At 43.5% G+C, this 23,831-nt stretch overlaps 1 protein-coding gene across 1 annotated transcript; it reads left to right on the forward strand.

Annotated features, from left to right (window-relative positions):
- Positions 1 to 6,229: 6,229 nt before the first annotated feature.
- LYPD6 (LY6/PLAUR domain containing 6) lies at positions 6,230 to 23,279 on the forward strand. Its single transcript, XM_024202821.1, has 4 exons — positions 6,230 to 6,347; positions 10,958 to 11,056; positions 20,013 to 20,143; positions 23,118 to 23,279. The coding sequence occupies exons 1-4, from the start codon at positions 6,230 to 6,232 to the stop codon at positions 23,277 to 23,279; spliced, it is 510 nt and encodes a 169-aa protein (XP_024058589.1).
- The last annotated feature ends 552 nt before the right edge of the window (positions 23,280 to 23,831 follow it).

The raw sequence follows: 23,831 nt of genomic DNA on the forward strand, positions 1-23,831 counted from the left end.
TCACTCCCTTTTTCCCATTCCCACAGACACATCTGCGACTGTCTCCCAACCCAGCCTGGCATCACACTCCCAGAGGCTAGCACAGATTAGGCGGAGGAAGAAGAAGACGCGTGAGGACATGTTCTCAGAACTAATGTCCTGCTCCCGAGCCCAGGCAGCCCAGCAGACACAGTGGAGGGAGAACTTGTCCGAAATGCACCGAGCAATCATGGAACGGGAGGAGAGGTGGCGTCAGGAAGACCAGCAGGCGACTCAAACGCTGCTTGGACTAATGAGGGAGCAAACGGACACGCTCCGGCGCCTTGTGGATGTTCTGCAAGACCGGAGGCAGGAGGAGAGAGCCCCGCTGCGGTCTATCTCTAACCACCCTCCCCCGCCACCAAGTCCCACACCCCCCTCACCCAAAGTCCAAAGAAGGAGGGGCGGCAAGGGCCGTTAAAACTTTCAGTCAACCACTGCAGACTGCTCTAGCACTCTTGGGCTCTCATTCCCCAAAATTTGAAAAGTCCTTTCCTACCCACCTCACACAAGCCCCCGTCCAAGTTTCACCCCCCCCTCCCGTTTCATGTGTGGTTCATAATAAAATATTCGTTTCTGTTAATTACTGTTTCCATGATTTTCTTTTGGAGGAGAGTCTGTCTGAAGCGGGGGAAGGGGCTTGGTAATTGGACAGGACAGTCACCTTTAGCAGGGTACAGAGGCGGGGGCAGGTCCAGCATCAGGACACATACACAGTGCAGTCACTAGTTGCCCTGGTCAGTCTGGGAGGTGGTTTTCATGTTCTGTGGGGGGGGGGGTAGCTCTGTGACTTTGTGGCGGGGGAGGGCAGTTACAGATCTTATGCAGCGGTCCTTATCCTGGATCACAGAGCCACGCAGCAGGGGATCTGTAACCCTCCTCCCCCTGCCAGAAAGTCACATATCCGACACATACATGCTGTCCCGCCCAGGAGTGCTGGCAGGCTCCGTTGAAACAACCAGTCCACCACTGCGGAGCCTGTCATTCCGGGAGTTTAGAAGCATCATTTGCATCAGAACACTAAACCCGCCCCCCGCCACAGTCTGCGTCCCAGGTTTAAAACATTCCCGTGAAAACAGTAATAAAGACAACGGTGTTCATTAACAAAACAGAACAGATTTTATTTTTTGGGAAGGGGGTGAAGGGGGTATGTAGCTGGAGAGGATAGTCAACATAAACTGGGTAAAGAAACGGGGGCAGGTTCAGCTTCTCTTTAAACAAAGTTAATAGTCACAGGTTACCCTGCTCACTGAGGAACCTAGCTTTCAAAGCCTCCCGGATGCACAGCGCGTCCCGCTGGGCTCTTCTAATCGCCCGGCTGTCTGGCTGGGCGTAATCAGAAGCCAGGCTATTTGCCTCAATCTCCCACCCCGCCATAAAGGTCTCCCCCTTGCTCTCACAGAGATTGTGGAGCACACAGCAAGCTGATATAACAATGGGGATATTGGTTTCGCTGAGATCACAGCAAGTCAGTAAGCTTCTCCATCTCCCCTTGAGACGGCCAAAAGCACACTCCACCACCATTCTGCACTTGCTCAGCCGGTAGTTGAAGAGTTTTTTTTCAGTGTCCAGGGCGCCAGTATAGGGCTTCATTAGCCAGGGCATTAGCGGGTAGGCTGGGTCCCCGAGGATCACTGTAGGCATCTCCACATCCCCAAGAGTTATTTTGTGGTCCGGGAAGTAAATACCTTCCTGCAGCCGTCTAAACAGACCAGAGTTCCTGAACACGCGAGCGTCACGAACCTTGCCCGGCCATCCGACGTTGATGTTGGTAAAACGTCTCCTATGGTCCACCAGTGCTTGCAGCACCATTGAAAAGTAGCCCTTTCGGTTGATGTACTGGCTGGCCTGGTGGTCCGGTACCAGGATAGGGATGTGAGTCCCATCTATAGCCCCACCACAGTTTGGGAATCCCATCGCGGCGAAGCCATCTATGATGACCTCCACGTTTCCCAGGGTCACTACCTTTGAGAGCAGTAGCTCAACGATTGCGTTGGCTACTTGCATCACAACAACCCCCACGGTAGATTTGCCCACACCAAAGTGGTTCGCGACTGACCGGTAGCTGTCTGGCGTTGCAAGCTTCCAGAGGGCTATGGCCACTCGCTTCTGGACAGTCAGGGCTGCTCGCATCCGGGTGTCATTGCGCTTCAGGGCAGGGGACAGCAACTCACAAAGTTCAAGGAAAGTCCCCTTCCGCATGCGAAAGTTTCGCAGCCACTGGGATTCATCCCAGACCTGCAGCACTATGCGGTCCCACCAGTCCGTGCTTGTTTCCCGGGCCCAGAATCGCCGTTCCACAACATCCACATGACCCATTGCCACCGTGATGTCCTGGGCGCTGGGTCTCGTGGTTTCTGACAGCTCTGTGCTACTCTCCGACTTCAGGCCCTCACGGCGGTGCCGTAGCCTCCTCGCCCGATTTATCTGCATCTGCCTCAGGGAAAGGTGTATGATAAGCTGCGAGGCGTTGAGAACGGCCACAACTGCAGCGATGGTCGCAGCGGGATCCATGCTCGCAGTGCTGTGGCGTCCGCGCTGTCACTGATCAGAAAAATGCGCGAACTGATTTCCCGCCGGCGCTTTCAGGGAGGGAGGGAGGGCGGTAGTGACGGACGGATGACGACAGTTACCCAAAAGCACCCTCGACACATTTTTTTACCCAGAAGGCATTGGCGGCTTGACCCAGAATTCCAATGGGCAGCGGGGACTGCGGGAACTGTGGGATAGCTGCCCACAGTGCACCGCTTCCAATGTCGACGCTTGCCCCGTTAGTGTGGACTCACACAGTCGAATTACTGTCCTTAGTGTGGACACACACGTTCGACTTTGTAATATCGATTCCACATATTCGATTTAAGTGAAATCGAACTACCCTCGTAGTGTAGACATACCCTAAGAGAAATTACCACACAGTTATTGTACAACCCAGATTCCCACCCTTCCTCTTCAAGCCAATCAGATTGCAGAGAATTGTGAAACTAACCGTAAGCTCATGACTTTATTTAAGAGAGTCTCCTCTTCCTCCTTCACATTTTATTTTGAGTCTCTATGTAAGGGAAACATATCAAGCAAAGTGAAACTAAAACAGAGGGTTCCTTTGTCCCTTTGAATGTTAAAGTACAAGTTTTCCCTCTTCACTAGCATTAGGTTTATAATGAATGGTAATAAACACTATATAGCTAGAGATCTTGAATTTTTCTGGAGTGTAGGGTACTGAGCAAGGAGACAACTTACAGCAAAATGTTTGGCATATTTAAATCCATGCTTCAAATGTAGAGTACTACTGCATTTGGACAACCTTCTAAATAGCAGAAACAAGTGCTCATGGGGCTGCAGAAATTACTTTCCTTCCTTTAGGGACCCCCAAAAAGGGGAGCTAATCTGTATTGTGTGCTTTTAAATGTAATGTGCAATACAGATATACTTATTACTATAGAACAGAAGTAAGGCCTCAGAATGCCCCAGAGAAGAATATTAAATCAACTTTATAATATCTGAGCATCAGTAAACCCGTGGTAACCAAGTTTAGGAGTTGGAAGAAACTTGCATCTAATACTGCTTCAGTTCAGTCTGCTCCATGCATTCTCTAGTATGTGCACTACAGGAAAAATGAGGCAGTGGAGAAGGAATCTCAGTACTGAAATGAGTCTTTAGGGACCTTAGTTTAGACCAGCCATTGATCCTTATCACCTAGCTCTTAACACATGCACTGCATTTACTGATAATATGCCATTAGATCAAAATACCAAATTATTTCATTATGCTGTGAAGTGCACAGCAGTCTGAATAAACAAACAGCTTCACCCATCCTGTTTCCTCCATAAAAAGGTAGCTAGGGAGATAGGGCAATGGAAAACTCAGTCGAGTTAAAAGGTGAGACAAATCTCTTCCACTGTCCATTTTATGCAGAATTTTTGACATGAAAATAAACCTGGTGAACCTCTCACTCACCCTAGCATAAATCTGGAGTAAAACGGGGGTGTGACGAGAACCAGGCCTTGTTTGTACAGTGTTCTATCAGAGATACTGCTTATCACATGGCATAATGGTCAAAGACACTATTCAACTAAAACTGTTTTGTCATTCAAATGAAATGAAAGGCATTTGGGTTGTGTTTAGTAGAATGCCATGACAATTCACTCTAAACGTGGTGCGTATAACTTAGACCTAAAACCAAAATCCTGACACTTGTGGATGCATGTGAATAGATGATCCAAGGCTCTTTTCACTAGGGTGGTAGTGATAAAATCTGAGGTCCTAAAACAAAAAACCCTCAGTTGGTTAATATTCTGTCCACCTAAATTCCCTCTGTGTTGTGCCAGTATGCTATAATTGAGTGACCACAAGCCAGAGACTCTGAGTTCTAGTATTGCCTTTACCACTGACTTGCTTTGTGACAGTAAATCCAAACCCTGTCTTGCATTTGGCTTCAAATCCAAAGCCTGACCCTTAGCCCAAACTCAATCCAGATTCTATTTTGAATGCTGCCCTCGGCCTCTCTGATTAGCATTGCTGTAGTTTATGTTAGATACAGGCTTTGTGTTATACTGTTATGTAGTTACTCCTATGGGTTCCATACTCCCCTTCCTTCTGCATCGTGGAGGGGAGCAAAAGAGAAAAGGTCTGCCCAGATGAGAACTAAAGAGTGGAAGGGTACTGAGTGGTGACCCCACCATCTGCTCCCCCTTAGAAGCTCACAGAATACTTCCACATGGGCACCGCTCAGCTGGGATCTGTGGTGAAGCATGTAGGAGTGAGGGGGGAGGGGTACAGTTGGGGAGCAGCCAGTCTACATAGCATGTTCCCCTGACTACCCAGCATATTTAGATCAACAGTTCCTCCATAACTTCTTCCCACTCTAGGGGCATGGCTGAGGAAAGTGCAGGTCTGGGAGAGGGATCTAATGGTATCCTAGATTTTAACATAGCTGTACTGCCAGAGAGATCCAGAGAGCAATGTGGAGCATCCTGCTCTCCTAGCAGATGCCGTAAGATCCATGGGTTTAAGCCCTGCATTTCCTACAGCGCCAGTATATCTGTGAGATTTCCAGGCCAGGCCTTCTGCACCTCCCTGAGGCCTCAAACATCCCTCTCTTGAGGGGAGCATTCCTCAGAAATGGTGTATTCTGTCTTGCAGAATTCTCTGAATCACTGAGAAGCCACTTTTGTGACAAAGATGCTTAGTTCTTAACAGGATCTTAATAGGGAGAGAAGAAGCAATGACTTGTGTCTGTGTTTTTAGTGAGAGGGTAGGATTTGGGGAAGAGCTGTGTTGTACATGATGGTATATTACTGGTGACTACAGCAACTTAATGTCAGTCTCTTTACACTGAGCCTTAAAGCCTTTCTGGTTCCCAATAACAGGTGTATGAAGAGAAGCTGCTCCAATGTGCCTTAGACCACACACTGCTAACAAGACTCTTGTATTGAATTTCCTCACTGGATTTCTTATTGTCTGAGTCTGGCACTTTTCCAGTGGTCTCTAAGATAGAACTAGTTAGATCTCATTATAACTCAGATGTGATAAATCACACTGGGATTTTTCAGGGGACTGCTTCTAATGGGATGATAGTACCCCTCTTTAAAAAAATAAAGGTCACATGGAATTTTACTAAGCAATCTAAACTCACCTTGTTGTTGCGTTACAGAAGCCAGAGACTTTGACAGCTGTCCTGCTGCTCACTCAGGGGCAAAACTCTCTCCCATCTCTGCTTTGGAGCTTGCTGACCCCACTAGAATCTATGCAGTTGAAATTCTCAGATCCTGGTTCAAAACTTGGTGCAGTGCAAAAACGTTGTGTAGTCCACTGCAGTCAGGACTCAACTCCACAGCTGCTTCTAGCAGAGCACAGCTCTGAGGAGGTCCCTGTGCCTCAGCTGAGAGAAGGGCTTAGTGGGCTGGAATGGATGGAAGGACGGGGCAGAGGTGGTAGATCCACAACTACAGGGGAGGAGAGGGCTACTGCAGCTCTAGCCTTAGGGCGTAAGTAGAATTCTTTCCTGACCCCTGCACGACTCCCTAGTGCCAAGCTTGGTTACTTGGGCTGTGTGCTTAGATGAGGATTGGCCCTTGGATGGGCTATTGAGACAGTAGCTGTAATAGTCTCACTTTTCTTTCTTTTTCTTCTTTGTATTATAGGTGCATTTTTCTTCCAATTATAAAGAGGACTTGCTCCCAAGAAACCCGTATGAGTGAGGCCCCACTCTGCAATGGAATCCTGGCCTACCCTGGCCTGGGTTCTGCTACTTAGCCTGATCGCTGACTGTCTGAAAGCAGTTCAACCTAGAGACTTTACAGTGAAAGATATTATCTACCTTCATCCTTCAAGTAAGATTCATTTCACATGCTTAAAATAGGATGTCACTGTGCCAAGGCTTAGAGAAAAAACCCTGAATTCAGACAGCAGAAACATTGGGTAGTTTAAGGGATATGTAGCTTTTTCTAAAGTTAGCCTCTGCACTACAGAAAGTAAGTTATTAAAATAGAAAGGAAGTATGTTTTATATGTGCGTACACACAATATACTTTGTGTCAGAAGGATATTTCTTCGTCAGTTTACATGACGACAAACAATTAAAAGCCAAACTACCTGTGCTATTGAAATGATGTAATAAAGCTGATCAGACAGGTATCTTCAGGGATCTTCTAGGTCACCTAGCTCAATGTATTTTTAGGGCTTGATCCATCTGGGGTTCAGATGAAAGCTCTGCGACAGCAGCACTGAACAACTGGCAGGATGGATGAACCTGGTATTTTGTTACTGACAGTCTAATAAAGTGAAGTAAACTACCAGGATTGGCACTACAGACTAATGGGATTGCAAAAACACTTTGGCTAGTACATGTCATGAGGCACTGAGCAGTTGGCCTTGAGATACTGTTCTCCAGTAAACTTAGGACACATTTTTCTAGCAGCATCTGATCATCCTGGCTGTCTCTGCTCTCAGTTTCTCTAAGTGCAGCTCTTTCGCACACTCAAATAACTCACTACTCTTGGTAGTGAAAACAGCTGCTACACACATCATTGGCATTCACTGCTAATGTTGTGTTCCCACTCTCGCTGGCCCTGACACACCCATTTTATCCCCTGCTCACCATGTCTCCATTCAGTATGGCAGTGGAGGTTTGCTTACATTGCTGAACATCTCTCTGTATTATAATGAGTACTATGCGGAAGCCTCCCTACCTAGGTGTGGAATAAATGCGAGTGCCAGGTGCTAGTTCTTGGTTCTCTAGATTTATTTCAGCAGTGCTCAACAGGCTGCAAGGTCTGGGCCATAAGTACCCAGGGTTTGGCAAAGGGGAAGCTTGCTTATAATGTGAAGCGGTCGTCAATGCTTACCAAGTATCTCATTCCCCACTCTAGCATTGCACCTATGTTTCAATTCTACAGATTGTTAGGACAATTATTTCCTTTTACTAATGTGTGTAAACGGCAGACAGCTGAGGTAAGCGCAATTCACTTTTATAGGCAACTTTTGTCCTTTGTGATAGACTCGCGGAAATAAAAACACAACTTACAGCGCTCAGGAAAGGTGCCACATTGACAGCCCTGGGGATTGAAGTCGACTGTTGATCACAGAACAGGTACAACCCAGGCAGCAGCAGTAGATGCCTGTTAATGTTGCCCTGCCTATAGACCTCAACCTTGTGAAGGCTCCGTCCTTCATCAAGGCCTGGGCTGAAACCTATTATGTCAATGGAAAGAGTCAGTGGCTTTGGATTAGGCCCCCAGTCCTTGAGTTCTCTACTAAGAGCTCTCTGCCAACAATAGTGCTGGCTGTGATGGATTTTATTCATTTTTGGTGGCATGGACACCTGTCCACTAGGAAATGGTTTTAGATCACTAATTTATTTCACAGAGGCCAGGGAACAGCTGTCAGGTGGCAGTGACTGTTACCAGTGCCCAAGCCCCACTGGAAGCACTCAGCTAGAGCTGAAAGGCTGTTATCCCTGCACTCTCCTCAGCCACTAAGTTGTTAAATTTCTGAGCCTCTGTTTTTTTTTGATTGATGAAATGGGGTGAAGCTCATAGAGCTTGAGATTTTGTGAACTTCTTTCCTGGGTTCTGGCACTAGTCTGGACTGCAGTCCTTCTGCCCACATCACTTAAATCCATTTTCCCCAAGGATGAGTCATTCAAAATAATAAGCCAGATCCTCGGGTGCTGTCAGTGGGCATAGACTCAGTGAAGTCAGTGGAGCTATGCAAATTTACACCAGCTAAAGGTCTGTTCCAATATCTGTCTAGCTAAAGGGAAGCCTATGTGTTAGGAGCTAGAGGTGACTGAAAATCCCAAACATTTTCAGGTTTCTTTTAATCAAAAGTTGAATTTTGAACAAAAACTATTATTGACAATTTAAAAAAAAATTTCAACCAGCTCTGTTTAGGGGGAGAAGGGAGCTAGACTGGCACTAGAGGCTACCCAATTTAAGACTCAGTTGTGCAGATCTTACTTATTGTGGTGAGCAATTATTTAATCATTGTGATTATTCATTTAAGTGCTAACCGACATGAGCAAAGGCTGCACAACCAAGTCCTTAAGGCATTTCATTTAGATACTAATATAAGATGCTGCGTGTATTTTTTTCATTAGCTTCTCAGTCTCATTGTATTTTTTTTCATTCTGCCTGCTCTGTGTTCCTTTTTCACCCGACTTTCTCCTTCTCTGCACCTTCTCCCCTCCCCCCCCTCTGCTAAATGGAATCTGATGATGTTCAACATTGTGAGTCAAACTTTTGAACCCACATATGTTCTAGTGGGTTTGAAATTAGGCAAAATGTGTTTGCACACCCCTAAAACCAACATCTTTGTTGGAGAAATGTAGCCTTTTTTTTTTTTTAGTGTATGCTGAACAAAGACTAAATCTCCGCAGTAGTCTTCCAAAGAAAGCTGGTACAAAGTGAACCATTGCTGACCAAGGGAGTTAATGGATGGATAATGTTACAGGCAGTTACGGGGCACTGTGAGGTTGGTTTTTTCTTTAGAATCACCCTTTCCTGAGGGACTGAGGCCTTATGTCCGAAACACAGTCTACTGAGCTTATTCACTTCTGTGATCAAGAGCCAAATGAGATTCACTCACAGCTGTGGCAACAACTGTTTGAAACTTTATTTTACTCCAGTAGTGCTTTGAAGATAAAGAAAATACCATGCATCTCAGGAACTTCCACAGCCTCTCCTTTTTGTTCACCTTTTTGTTCTGTTTTATCAGATATAGTATTAGTTAATGGTCTACTACAAGAAGCAATGTTCACACACATGCATCTAGCCACACATGCCTCTGTTGTCTAGAAGCTATTTCCAGAGACCCCTTCCTGCCTTTTGATATCCAGAGGAGCCGTTTCCTTTTTACTGTTTAAAATAAAACCTCCAATCCCTGGACACTTGTTATGAGATGAATATGTTTTGGGATGCTGGCCTGAAGACAGCCATAAAGAAGAGTTTGGAGTACTTCTGTGCTCTCCTTTGGGTTGTTTGCCAAAATTGAATTAATAATCATTTGATAGGCAGATTTGTATTTTGCCTATAGAGGAGAAAATCTATATTTTGTGACAGTCTCTGCTAATACAAATTGGCTTATCTTTTAATTTCAGAAGATTACATCTGGCCAGGTGCAATGTAATGCTTTGTGTCCAACAAAAACAAAGTTTAACACAGCACTTACCTAGACCTTTGCAAATCAGTGAGATACAGATTGTCTTAAACCTGCTTCTTAAACACTCTACTTTCAACATATGCATAGCTCAGCCTTACAGAACTATCATGAACATTTTTCAGTCCATGCACAAAATCTATTCAGCTGCTCTTCCTATGATTATGGAGTTAAAGAAGTGAATAATGTTTTATTCACCCACTAAAAAGAGCTACTTGCCCTCTGGAGCAGGCAAGTAGAATTTTGCAAGGTTGGCATAACTGGTGAAATTCACCCATGTTGCAAAGGGTCTAGTGCAAGGCTCTCTAAACCATATAAGCTCTTTGGGCTTTGGGACAGACCAACCATTCAGAGATGCATACCAACTCCATATAGGCTGGTATTCAAAGGACGTTTGAGATCCAGGGACTGGCCACAGGTTGTTGATTCAAGGGCCCCAAATACCTCTATATAGGGTGTGCAATGGTTACTACTCTAGTCTTTGGACTGGAACAGTGGCTGTAGAGGTGTTGTACTGAATCTTGCATTGGTTGCTTGAAATGAGATGGAGTGAAATTAATTTCTACTATCCACATTTTATTGCCCCCTACAATGCCTTGGCTTTGTGCCAATTGTAAATTTCACCTATTGTTCGCTGGTTAGTTTCTGGGTATTGTACTGAGAGATGGCAATATCTGGAAAAATCCATTTACTTGGATTAATTTAGGATGTATTGCAGAAATCTTGCCAAGAGAGCACTTTAAATCTTTGTTTCACATTTGGCTAAATAACTTGTACTCAAGCAGATTATTGATAGCTGGAGGTTCAGCAAATTGATGTTTTTTTTTCATTTGGGAGATCAGTCAGCATCCAAAAGTGTGAGTGTATTTCCTCTGTGAGGCAGATTTCAGAAGTATTTAGTCCAGCTGACATTTTGTTAACAACGGGGATGGAGTAACAGTATTGAATACTGCTGTGAAATAATAATATATGCTACAGAGAATGAGCAAGTGCGGTTATGGGACTCAATCCCATACCTCTTATTCAGATGAAACTCCCCTTGACGTCAGCTATGGGCAGTTTTCCTGAGTAATGTCTGTTTTACTGGGCCCTTGTACTTATATATAAATGCTCTTCCTGGATTAGAGAATTTTAAAATCCAGGACAATTTATGATGGGGTTCGGGTGCACATATCAAGCAGCAAATACATTTTTTAAAAAGAGTATTACCATGGTGCCTTTAAAAAGCATGGTACAGACTGGCTAAATGATCATCAATTTAAATGAATTTTGTTTACATTTTTCAGCCACACCATATCCTGGTGGATTTAAATGTTTCACCTGTGAAAAGGCAGCAGACAATTATGAATGCAACCGATGGGCTCCAGATATCTATTGTCCAAAAGGTAAATTAGCTCCATGCTATCTGTTTAGATTAAATCTATGTTAAGGAAATGCCTCAATGTTCCCATTTAAGTGATAACATGCACAGGTATCCAATACCCGCCATTATTGGAGGTTTTTAAGAACAGGTTGGACAAACACCTGTCAGGGATGATCTAGGTATACTTAATCCTGCCTCAGCACAGGGTGATGGACTAGCTGACCTCTTGAGGTCCCTTCCAGCCCTACATTTCAATGATCCTATGCTTTTCATTGTTCTCCAAGAGTATTTGAATTCAGATGATGGTTATTCACACCCGTAAGCCTCAATTACTGTGAGTAAGATTGGTGGATGATACAAATGATCCAGCCAACCCTCACACTTCCCTTTGCAGTAGATACGTTTAGAGCTTTAATCTATCCCCACATTCTCCCATAACTGAAACAGAAATTAAGTTTCAGTGGGACTTAGGCTCCCAAGTATGTAAGTCACTTTTAGAAATGGAACTGTGATGAGATGTTCACCCCACACCAGCCCTGAAGGGGTTATGGTGGTGCAGCTGGGGCCAATTAACCTTATAGGCCACACCTGGTGGAGAGTCTGGCATGACTGGAAATGAATAATGGCTGATAAAGCCCAGTTGGGAGAGAAGCTGGCTAAGGTATAAAACCAGGAAGTTCCTAGCAGAAAGGGGCTGCAGTGTGGAAGCTGTCAGTCACTCTTCGGGCTTGGGGGGAGGGGAAGAGGAAACCAAGGCTATGTCTACGCTACGGACCTTACAGCGGCACAGCTGTACCGCGGCAGCTGCGCCGCTGTAAGGTCTCCTGTAGCCGCTCTATGCTGGCAGAAGTGTTTTCTCCTGCCGGCATAATTAAACCACACCCAACAAGTGGTGGGAATCAAAGGTATATTCCGCCTTTTGGAAAACTATTTATTTTTTTAAAATCTTGCCTCATTTCTAATTGTTCCCATTGGCCTAGCATTGAGCACAGCGCAGAATCCCAGATCTGAATACCTCTGAAATTTTGAAGTGTTTGAAATCCTGACAGGGATCCAAATTCTGTGGATGCCCTTCTCTGCTTTTTACCTTCTCTTCATTCATTTTCTCTTCCATGCTCTGAATGTCTCTCCTAATTCTCTCAATTAATTGCTTCCTGCTTTCATCTTTCATTTCTTGCCCACACTGACATCCTTTATATAGTGTCGCCTTCACGCTCCATTTGTCTCTCATTGTTGCTCTTCCTCATTTTGTCTTGTGTTTCTGTGTGTTGGGAGAAATCCTCCAACCTTGGTGGGGCCATGTAGTCCCATAGTTAGCCTGCCTAGAATGGGGAGCAGAGAGTGGGCTGTGAAGAGATACAAGGGACTGTGTACTACCTGTGTACTACAAGCAGTGCTTCATGGTTAAGGCTACGTTTTAGTCACAGGTATTTTTAGTAAAAGTCATGGACAGGGCACAGGCAGTAAACAAAAATTCACGGCCTGTGACCTGTCCATGACTTGTACTGTATACCCCTGACTAAAACTTGGGGACAGGAGGGTTGGCTTGGAGGGGCAGCCCTGGGGGCGCCGCAGGTGCTGGGGGAGGAGGGGCTCCACAGCCCGGGGGGTGCGGTGGGTGCTCGGGTGGCAGGGCTGGGGCAGGTTCCCTGCCCAGCTCCTGGGAAGCGGCGACCTCCAGCTCCTAGCTCCACGTGCTGCCTCCGTTCCGCTCCGCCCCAAGCCCCGGTTCTGCAGCTCCCATTGGCTGGGAACTGTGGCCAACAGGAACTGCAGGGGCAGTGCCTGCAGGCGGAGGCAGCATGTGAAGCTAGAAGCGGAGGGAGGGGAGTTCCTGTAGCCCTTCTGGAGAGCCCGGTGCAAGTAAGCACCGCCCCACAGCCCAATCCCCAGCCCTGAGTGGCCCCCCCTCCCCACCGCAACTCCTGCTGCTGGTGGAGGGCCCAAGACTGCCCAAGCAGCAGCTGGTGCAACTGGCCCAGGGGCAGCCCGAGCTGCTCAGGTGGCTCCCGGGCCAGCTGCACAGGCCTCTGCAGAAGTCACTGAGGTCATGGAAAGTCACGGAATCTGTGACCTCCGTGACAAACACGGAGCCTTATTCATGGTGTCTCTCTCCCCAGTGCTATTGAGAGGCGGACAGGCATGGCCAGTTGATCAACACTACATAGATCCACTGGCCAAGCATATCCTTCCCATAGATAGGGGAAGCCCAAGGGTATAAACTATCATAGTCCAGCCACTGCAGAACAGGTGTGTGAGTATCCTCCACTTTGCTGCTGGATACACACACGGGTGTACGCCTTCGTCTAAAACCTGTACAAGTCCCCTTGACTAAGTCCATTTTCTTGAGCCATTCATAGGGGATCCAACTTTGGCCCTATCAGAGTTACTCATGAACTTGTTCAAAATAAAGGAGCAGCAAAGAGAAGTTTACAATGGTCGAGAAATATTGCTGATTGACCCTCTGCAACTGAATCTACAGAACTCAAGATGTAAGCAGCTGACGTTTTGGGAAAGCAGCCTTCATCTAGCCAGTTCTTTTCAATAGGAACTTAATATATATTGAATAATGTCCTTTAGCTTTCTCATCCAGCCATTCTCTGAATTGTACACCTAGATTTGGTGGTGACTGGCCCATTGCAAATGCCTTCCGTAGTCAGTGCTTTTCATGCATCTCAGAAACCAAAAGGCAATAGTCCCAGTAGCAAAGACCAGCCATCCTGTGTCTCTAGACTAAACTAACGAGCTGCAGGAAATCCTCTGGAATTTAATTGGTTTTCTTAAGAGTTTAAATTAATGTAACTTCAATAACAATGAAAGATCAGAACAGCTTGTGTCAAATCATGGCAATAGTAGCAGTTCCCCCCCTGTTTTGGCAAGCATACACATTATTTTAAATAATTGACGATGATGATAGTGACTGAAAACAGTCTGCAGACTAGTCTATAACACACAAAAGAATGACCGCAAGGCTTGCTTTTAATAAAAATGTTTCCCAGCTTCAAAGAATCACTGATTTAGACATTAAAGGGTAGCCAATAGCTAGGCAATGCCAATTGCTTTCTTTTTGTCTTTTTGGAAATCATGTTTCCAGTGACTCTCTTTATTTCGTTAATCAGGCTTATGCAGACCAGCTTTTGATGGTATGTCTGTGAACTACTGTTGCCACTCTGTCTTGTATTAAAGCTTGTTTGTTTTATCTGCTTGTAAAAATGCTTGGTTTCTCTTACATTTCACCACAGCAGGATCACGACATATTTACAAAATATGGGCTTTTGGAGCCCGGAATCGACCAGGTGGAAATTCGAATCCATCTTTTTATCTTTAGAACAAAGAACCCCAAATCTCCTTAGAATGGAGTTATCAGATAGCATTTTGCTCACATAGCATGGAGCATTTAGTCCTAAAACTATCAAGGTACATTGGGAACAGTGTACTTTGTAGCTGGACTTTAGCCTGAACCAAGCTCAGATTCACTGTATGCCCTACTTTATTTATCTTCAGAGGCTGAGACAAAGTCCTTGTGTGCCACCTCCCTATAGTGGCATTCTGTAGAATGAATGGAAAATAATAACCTAGACAGCACAGTGTTACTTTGGTGTTGGGCAGCAATGCATGCAACACACTCCGTCTTACAGCTGTGGCTCTTTAAAATGTTCCTGTCCTGCAGGTGATTTCCACGCATTCTTGTAAAAAACAGCTCTCCTTTTCTGCAGAACAAGTAGAATTTTAAAGGGCCAGGGCCAGAGTTGCTCTTTCTTTGGAAGAAGGAAAGAGTAGGATTCATGAGCTGTTGCTTGCAGAAATGACAAGTATAACTTGCACTGGCACTTTTTATCTATGACCATGGATTTTGGAACAGATGCAAAGGAAAGTCTAAGAGATGGAACAAAGCAGAACAATTCACAGCTGACAAATAAAAAACAAGTGTAGCTTGTCTTGTTTTGTTTTTTGTTTTTTTGGTTTTTTTGAGAGAGAAGCATTAATTCTGCTATCACTTAATACTGATTTTAAACTGGTGAAAATCTGTTGGTCCTGATTCTCTTCTCACACTATTGTAATTCAGGAATGATTCCACTGGAGTCAATCGAGTTACACTGGTGTAACTGAAGGAATCAGCGCTATTGGCTTACATGAGTCAGAATCAGGCTGAAAACTTTCAGTTCAGATTGTAAGGAAAGTCAGATGTGATCTGTATTTGTTCCTTCTGGATTGCAAAATCAATGTCTGTGTTTGTTTGTTTTTTATCTCCAACTTTCCAAGCAAATACATTTCAAAATAAACTAATTTATCAGGTTTTTTTTAAACAAACTGAAAGAAGAAAAAATAATTTCATGTCACAGTTCTAGTAAACGGGCCTCAAAATTTACCTTATAACTGAAAATTGACCCCCAGGGTAATTGTGAAGACCTGACGTTATTTACTCATTCCATAGGTTGGTGATTTTATCTCGGGGGGGGTGGGGGGGCTAGAGGAGTAAAGTTGTATCACCTCCTGCGCTGCAGTTATCTGAACCTTTTCTGGACTGCTTGTGTTAAGTGATATTGAAAGATAAGAAAATTCTCGGTATTGCATTTTTTTTTTAAATAGCAGAAAATTTGTTTTAGTTAAATAGATATTTTAAAAAATTAAAACAACAAGGAGTCCGGTGGGTAAAAATGCCACTTCTTCAGATGCCCAAATAAATTTGTTAGTCTTTAAGGTGCCACTGGACTCCTTGTTGTTTTTGTGGATACAGACTAACACGGCTACTCCTCTGATACTTAAAAAATTAAGTCACTTTCACAGGAGCATAAATGCAAGAGTTACCATGGAAAGCACACTTCTGCATAACTAAAATTTAGTGCAGTGTATTATTAAAACATGAATGAACCCCTGGAGTGAACATGAATGACTGACAGCATTTGCTAGAATGCAGAAGAGTGCAGGCTCATGCCTTGTCATTGTACATTAACCTGCCCTCTCTTCTGGGTAGGCCCATCTCAAGCACAGTGTGTTATCCAGGTCTGTTATGACCCTGCACTTGGAGTATTCCTGATATTCAGTTCCTGAATGGCTACTGAGCAGAGTCTGACAACTGAGGCAAACTGTTAAGTGGATAGGTGCCATCTGAAGCAGCATCAAAGTTATGACTGTCAGATTCTGTATACATATTACATCTAAAAAGCCTATGTTAAAAGCATGGTAACATTGAAAGTCAAGCCCTCTCTGCTCCTATCCAACCTCCTAAGGCTCCTGCTTCCCTTCCCTTCTGCTACTATCTAACAGACCCAAGCCCCAGCTCCTGCTCCCTCTTCTGCTCCCATCCAACACCACCCCTCCAGTGCCCCACCTCCTGCCCCCTTCACTTCTATGCTTGTTCAACTCCCATGCACTCTGGCTCTTGTCCCCCTCCCCCACCACATTCCAGCCTCTGCCCCCTCTTCTCCTAGCCCATCCCCACTTAGGTCCTGTCCCTCTCTCCCAAGCCAGCTTCCCTGTGTCCAACACCACAGCTGCTCTCAGCAGCTGGGAGGAGCAATTGGAAGGAAATGCTTGCTCAGCACTTGAGGCTCCAGGATGCTCAGTCACTCTGTGGGGATAGACACGTGCAGTCCAGTTGCTCCTAGGAGCTGTGAAGGGTTGGAGCATGCTCAGTGGAGATGGAGTCTTTGGAGAACTTGCTACCAAATTCTAACAAGTGTCTACTGAGCATGAGCAAACTGAGATTTTGCAGAGGCTATAACTTGATCAAATTTAGGTGAATTTTCATGGTGATGGCAAACGGCACAGCATGGAGGTGCCAGAGCTTGTCGACAGAATGGTTGAAAGAATTTCTCTTAACATGGACAAAACAACAGATTTTTCCCTAATCTTAATGATCTGAAATGTCTGAACCATTTTTGCTGAAACTTAAAAAAAAATAAAAAATTCTTTCTGAGGCAGACATCCAGCCTGGGAAATTTTAGCCTGAACTGTTTAAGTAGCCAAAATTATAAGTAACTGAAAACGGGGTCTTATAATGGAAAGTGTTGGGCAACCTTAACTATAAGTGGCACTACGAGCTCCACCTTTAATAACTGAAGCTGCATTTAAAAAGACATTTTCAAATGATAAATCATATATCATTTTTTTATTAATTCATTTTTTTGCACAACTTAAAATTTGGGTTACATTTAACCTGATACGAGATGATCTTATAATTAAGACAAGTATCTGGGAAACAGGAGAACTGTGTTCTGTCCTTGATTGTGTCACAGTTCCTGCATGGCCTTGGACACCTTAGTGCCCAAGAGATGATGCACTGATAAAGGACATTGATTCCATTACGTATTCTTCAATTCTTTGGTTTAACTTTATGTAGTGGGCAGGCCCATCAGCCCATTTGCTTACTTGTGACCCCATCAGCTTCAGCATACCAAAGCTCTCACCTCCCCAAGGTATTAACTGTAATGTAGATTTATCTATTTCACTTTTACATTCATCTTTGCTCTGGGCTGCCTCTTGTCCTCTATATAAACCCAAGATATGCCTTCATCTTATCAGCTGTGATCACTGCACTTACCCTGCACTGGGAAAACAGGCAATATATAACAAAAGCCTAGAATGCTCAAAGAACATTACTTTACTTCAGTCCCTTGAGAGTGTTTTTATATGCATGTATTTTGAATCCAGGGAAAAAAGACTTTTATTTGGGATGTTAAGAGCATCTTCACTGATGCATGTAGATGGCAGCTGGTAAATGCAAGCATTGCAATGATTCTCTGTAAGAGCTCAATCTTGCAAGGTACCGAGCATGTCTTGTGAAGTGCCAAGTGTTCTCAGTTGTCACCCAGGCACTCTGGTCCAGATCCTCAAAGGTATGTAGGTACCTAACTGCCATTGATTTTAGTAGGTGTTAGGTGCCTATATATCTCAGAGGATCTGGCCCTCAGTAATACTTAAACACAGTTTGTTGCTCCCTAAGGAGTCGATTCTGCAGGCTGCAGAGCCCCTGAATTCCAATGGACTTCAACAGGATTTCAGGGTGATCCTCACCTTGCAGGAGATGCTCATGACCTAAGAAGTATTTATGAAAGAGAGGAAGGGTAGGTCTCACATGACACAAAAATGCACATATCTCACTGGTTATTGCCTAGAATATTTTCCAACAAAAGATGTAAAATATTGTCCCTTATTGAACTTTTTCAGCCCAAAGTAAGTCTGTTAATAACACCGAAACCCCCATTAAAGAGAGCTGTTGGGTGCATTATACTGTGGTGTCTTCTAGAAACATGGAATTGTAAATGGGTTTCAGCTGATATGTATAAAGGCTGAACTTCACCCCTGTGCAGAGGGGCAGCACAGGCTCTATGCCACAGATAAGGTTTATGTGAGACTTAAGTGGTACATGCATAGGCCTTGTTCTGTTGCTTTACTGGGAATGGATTTTACTCTAGAGGCCCAATCCTGTGAGGTGCTGAGTCCCAGATCCTTAAAGGTATTAAATGGCACCTAACTCCCATTGATTTCAATAAGATTTAGGTGCCTAAATATCTTTGAGGATCTGGGCCTGAGTGTTTTCAAGTCCCATCACCTTCAGTGGGAGTAGAGAGCACTCAGCATCTGATAAAATTAGGCTCTGACCTCTTAGTAGAATATATATTAAAATATATTAAAAGTCTTGTGTTTGTAGTGACTGTAGATTTAAGCAAAGGCAGTCTGTTAGATCATCCTCAGAGATCTGAAATGCTCAAGTCTGTTTGTCATGGGTATCACCACTGAAGTTCAGAGCTGGCCAAACTTATGACAAACATCTGGTATTTTTATTGCCCATGCTAACTAATAACACATTAGTTCAATAATCCTTCTCTTTGTAGTTGATGAATGCCTAAAAAGTGAAGAGTTTGTGAGACTCTCTTCCAGTTAAAGATAACAGCTGCACAAGAACATCCACTTTAATTTAATTACACATTTTTTTCCCATGAAAGCAGGCAGGATGTTCATCACTACCTACCAAGCAGGACATAAAAATGAGAAAAAATGTTTCCTATGTTTATATCATCTTACAGAAATAGGAAATCAGAGTCCAGTGCCTTTCTGTTCCCTTTGTAGATGAAGACAATTATGATTTTTGTTTTAATCACTCACACAATGGTTTACATTTTCAGCGCATTCCCGGTGGGAATAGTGGAGGGTGTCATTGGCTTCATTACAGTTTGGGAAACATAGAGCTAGTTAATCCTCATAAGTGCCCTGCATGGTAGGGAAGTGCATTAATCACCATTTTATAGGTGCAGAAACTGAAGTATAGAGATGCTAAGTGACTTGCCCTAGAGTACACAGCTAGCCAGTGGCAGAGCCAGGATTAGAAGACTGGTATTCCTGACCACCTATTCAGTCCTCTGTCTAGACTATGGACTATGGGAAGGATGACTCACATTTGCAGTGATCTCAATCATGAGGAAGAAAAGCATGTACATGAAGTTAGTGGAAGAGAATCTTTAAACCCACATAAATTGATGTTAAGGGACATGAAAGGTCAGCTTTAGGGACAAAATGTGTATGGCGAATTCCTGCAATTGGTGTGAATTTAACACTTTTTTTTTTTTAAGCTAGCAGTGCTATAAACTAGGAATGGTCCTGAGGTATTGATTTTTAGACCTGGATCCATATTGGGATGTTCAGAGTTTGGAGGTCACTTTAGTTCACCCATGATATTTGGATCCATATCTAGATATGACTAGATGACCTCCTGAGGTCTCTTCCAATGCTAATCTTCAGAGATGTTTGAGATCTGAGGCGCTGTATAAGAGCTTACAGCACTAGTGTGTACATATTTACAGTTTGATCTAGGATAGGAATTCGGTATATTTCTTCCATTTTTTTGTGTTTGACATGACTTTCTTTACTTAGTGATTGCATCCATATTTCCAGAATGTGAGCACAGCAGCTCTGTGAAGTATGAATTATAAATAGAATTTGTCCAGAACCAAAAATGCTTTTCTTTCTCTTTCTAGGGACAAGATACTGTTACACTCAACACACATTGGAAGCCAGTGGAGAAAGTATATCTGTCACTAAGCGCTGTGTGCCACTGGAGGACTGTTTGTCTACTGGATGCATAGATTCAAAACATGAAGGCCACAAGGTTAGGGGCAAAAACTATCTGCTTTGGTACAAACTGCAGAAATCTTCTGCTCTTAGCCAGAAGTCTGACACATACAACAGGTGGAACAATATCACCAAAATTGTAATGTCTCTATTTTTGATCAGTGCTTTGCTACATTCATGTTGCTTTGTTTCATAGAAAAAAGGGAAGCGAGCCTTTTAAGCATGAGGTAAAGAAGATTATGGGCTAACTCCTGCTCCCACTGGTGTTAGTGATTTAAGTGAATTTGGTCAGTGTTAAATAATGGGAGCATATAATTTGCATGAACTCTGCACATCTTTAAGTAAAATCTATAAACATTGCTCTTACAAATACAGGAGCAAATCCTGAAGTCCTTACTCAAGTTTTCCCAGTGACAAAGCTCCCTTTTCTCAGGCAAAGGAAACTTTGCCTGAATAAAAATTGGTAATAACTGAGGAAGGATTTGGGCCAGTATGTATATACACAGATTGAAAGGTGCAAAAACATAAACACAGGAAAGAGTAACATCATCCCACCCTCCTTGAGGAATTAAAATAATGGGTCTACAAGACGAAAGACAGGGACATGGCTAGACATTTTTGATAGTATGTTAAAGATCCACTGGTACCGTAGGAAAGAGAACCATTCTAATGAAATTGAAAACAATTTTGCTTATACTATTATACTTCCTGCTTTTCTCAGCCCAGTTCTTTTTAATGAGTGGGAACATTGTCCTGCAAAGTGTTTTTGTAGCCCCACCAATGTAGGGCATAGTAAGTAAGGGCACCCGCCAGTCAATAGTCATGCGGTGACTTATTTATCCTACGCTGGATAAAATACTCGAAGTAGACATTCCATACCTGCGCTGGATCTTCTAATTTTATCAGGAATGGGTTATTTTAAAAAAGCTGTTTTATTGAAAAATAAGTCAAGATTTCAAACTCCGGACACATTTCAAAAGTAGGGTCCAGTAGGATATTCCTATGAGTAACCAACCAGGCTCTGTTCCCTGTGGTATTCTAGCAATTTAGGGCCATAGCATTCCCTCCTTCCTGGCCACATGAAACTCTGTGAAGTTCTCCTACACATTATCACTTGATGGTGAGGGACAAAAGAAGCAGGGGAAAACCAGTGGCTCCCCCACTGTTCGCAGAGGCCTGTGTCATCTGTGTGGAGGCCATGTTCCTCCTGACCTGGCCTCCCACCTCTCTTTTAGCCCATGTCACTACAATTTCTGCAGGGACCATGCTGACATGGGCTGGTGACCAAGAAACCACCCCTCCAGCCCCCAAAGAGGGGGGGAAATGTTAATGTTGACTGGAAAAGTTTTCCCAAATGACATTAAATATTGATACATCATGCAGTAGCCCCAGGAAGGAATTCTCTGCTCCCTCTGCGAGGAGAAGTAACTTACTGTAGCCTTGAAAAGGGTGCAACTTACTTTTACCTGGTGCCTGGCCAGCTCAGTGGTTAATGCCTGAAAGTGAGGTGAAGCCACTCCGTCCGCCTCCCCCAAACCCGACTCACTTGCTCTTGGTGGCATGCAACTCCTCTGTCCCCTGAGCCAAGACCCAAGTTCCTGACAAGTCCTACATGTCCCTGCATAGTCATATGGGACCACAGCACAATCTTGCCTGAAATGTTCATTTGCAGTGATGTCTGCTATATTTGGCTATGTGTCAGTCACTGGCACCAACTTTATGCTCCATTTTTTTAACAAGGGATACTGGACAGGAATCAACACCCCTTGAAATGTTGTGGTGTTTCCACTAGGACACACTCATCATGTGGGTCTTGCAGGATAGTTAAAAATCCCATATACTCATTTCTATCTATTATCCTATGCTAGCATTCAGTAATTCTAGGACATGACTGAGTGATATGCCTTAAAATGTATCCTTTCCCATCTACACTTCCAGCATTCAGGCCAGTTAAGATGCGTGGTGTCCAACGTGCTTCGTAAATATTTCTGAATGTTGTTCTTAAATGTGACCGGTTGGTAACATTTAAAATCTTTTATCACTAACTGTTGTGGAACTGAACTTAATTCTCTCGGCCATTGAACTCTTAATAACTGAAGTAAATTGCCTGGGTAATTAAACTCCAAGACAGACTATGGCTCTGATCCTCCAAGACAAAAGCACAAGATAAACTTTATAAATGGGATTGGGAGCAGTCCCATTGAAGCTGAATTTACTTTACACACCTTATAAGTCTTCTTTACGCTGCCAGAATGGTGTAAAGGGGTCTTAATGTAACTGAGAATTCAGGCCTTTGAATAGTATTTATTCACAATAGACTGTATACATAGAACATGTATCTTGGTGTATTTAATTCTCCAGTATTATATTAGCCTAGATATCAGGTGATGGGCACCTAGAAAGGCCTAGATAAATACGTGATTAATTTCTGAAAGTTATGCTACATATCGCATGGACTCTGCTGTAAGCATACAGCCAAAACGGGAATTATTTTTTAAATGGCTTGCTCTGAAAAAAAGTATATTTGTTTTAAACTGAATGCTACAGCCCTCCCTATGGCAGACCTCACTTGTCCAGGCCACGCATCTGTCCTAGACAATTCTCATGACCACCTGACCCTGTGCCAGAGCCCCAAATTGCTATTCTGAACACCTTAATACTATCCAAGACAAATTCAGTGTCTCCAGGCCTCTCTAGAATAAGGAGGGGTGACTGTAACCATACTGTTGTTATTTGTATTGCAGTAGTCCCTAGGAAACCCCACAGAGATTGGGACACCATTGTGCCAGGCAGTGTACAATTATAGAATAAGAGACAGTCCCCACACCTAAGAGCTTACAATGGAAATAGACAGACAGACAAAGAGTTGGGGGCAGGGATATAACATATAAGCAGAATGACCAATGTGATAGTTTGCAAACATCATGATAAATCCACTCATTAGTCTGAGGTACTGAGGTATCTTCAAAAGTGGAATAACTCTGGTTACTGAACAGTTTTATTTCTTTCAGATCTGCACTTCCTGCTGTGAAGGAAATATCTGCAACTTGCCATTACCCAGAAATGCAACTGATGCAATATTTGCAACGACATCCCCTATAAATCAGACAAAAAGACTTTCCCAACATATATCAATAATAACGTCATGTCTCCTGTTGGTATTTACTTCATAGCGATGTCATAAGGTGCCATTTGTATAGTTGGAAAAGCTTAACTGGATGAAAACCTTAGTATCAATGTATGACCTTATCTTAATATATGTTCACAATCTTAGTATTTCAACAACATTCCCAAAATTTTTGATTTCTTCTTGATTTTTGTTTGTTTGTTAATTTTGGTTAGTATTGCACCTAAATGTTCCTGAAGTGTATTCTCCTGAAGGGGAGAATAATCCAATTGTTTTCACTTAATATTTTGAGTAGAAACACATTTGAAATATTTTCAAAGCTAGTGGGTCACCCATATACACGGGTACATAGAATATTCTTGAAATTTGTCTTCTCTCTGTGAAGTGGTAATATTTGTTAAAAATATATTATGCAGCTATAGAATCATATAATTTGATTATTTGAAGCTCTCTCATGAAGGGGTATTTATTTACTGATTCCAACAGAATAATTTGATTATCATATCAATCTTTGGCACCTTCCTGATTTGTTTGGAAACCTCACAGTAGCTAACCTCAACTCTATACGCCTGCCCTGTCATTTTTTTTGCACACTACA

The sequence above is a fragment of the Terrapene carolina genome, unplaced genomic scaffold, assembly GCF_002925995.2.
Source record: "Terrapene carolina triunguis isolate 2854851 unplaced genomic scaffold, T_m_triunguis-2.0 Scaffold62, whole genome shotgun sequence".
Classification (NCBI taxonomy): domain Eukaryota; kingdom Metazoa; phylum Chordata; order Testudines; family Emydidae; genus Terrapene; species Terrapene triunguis.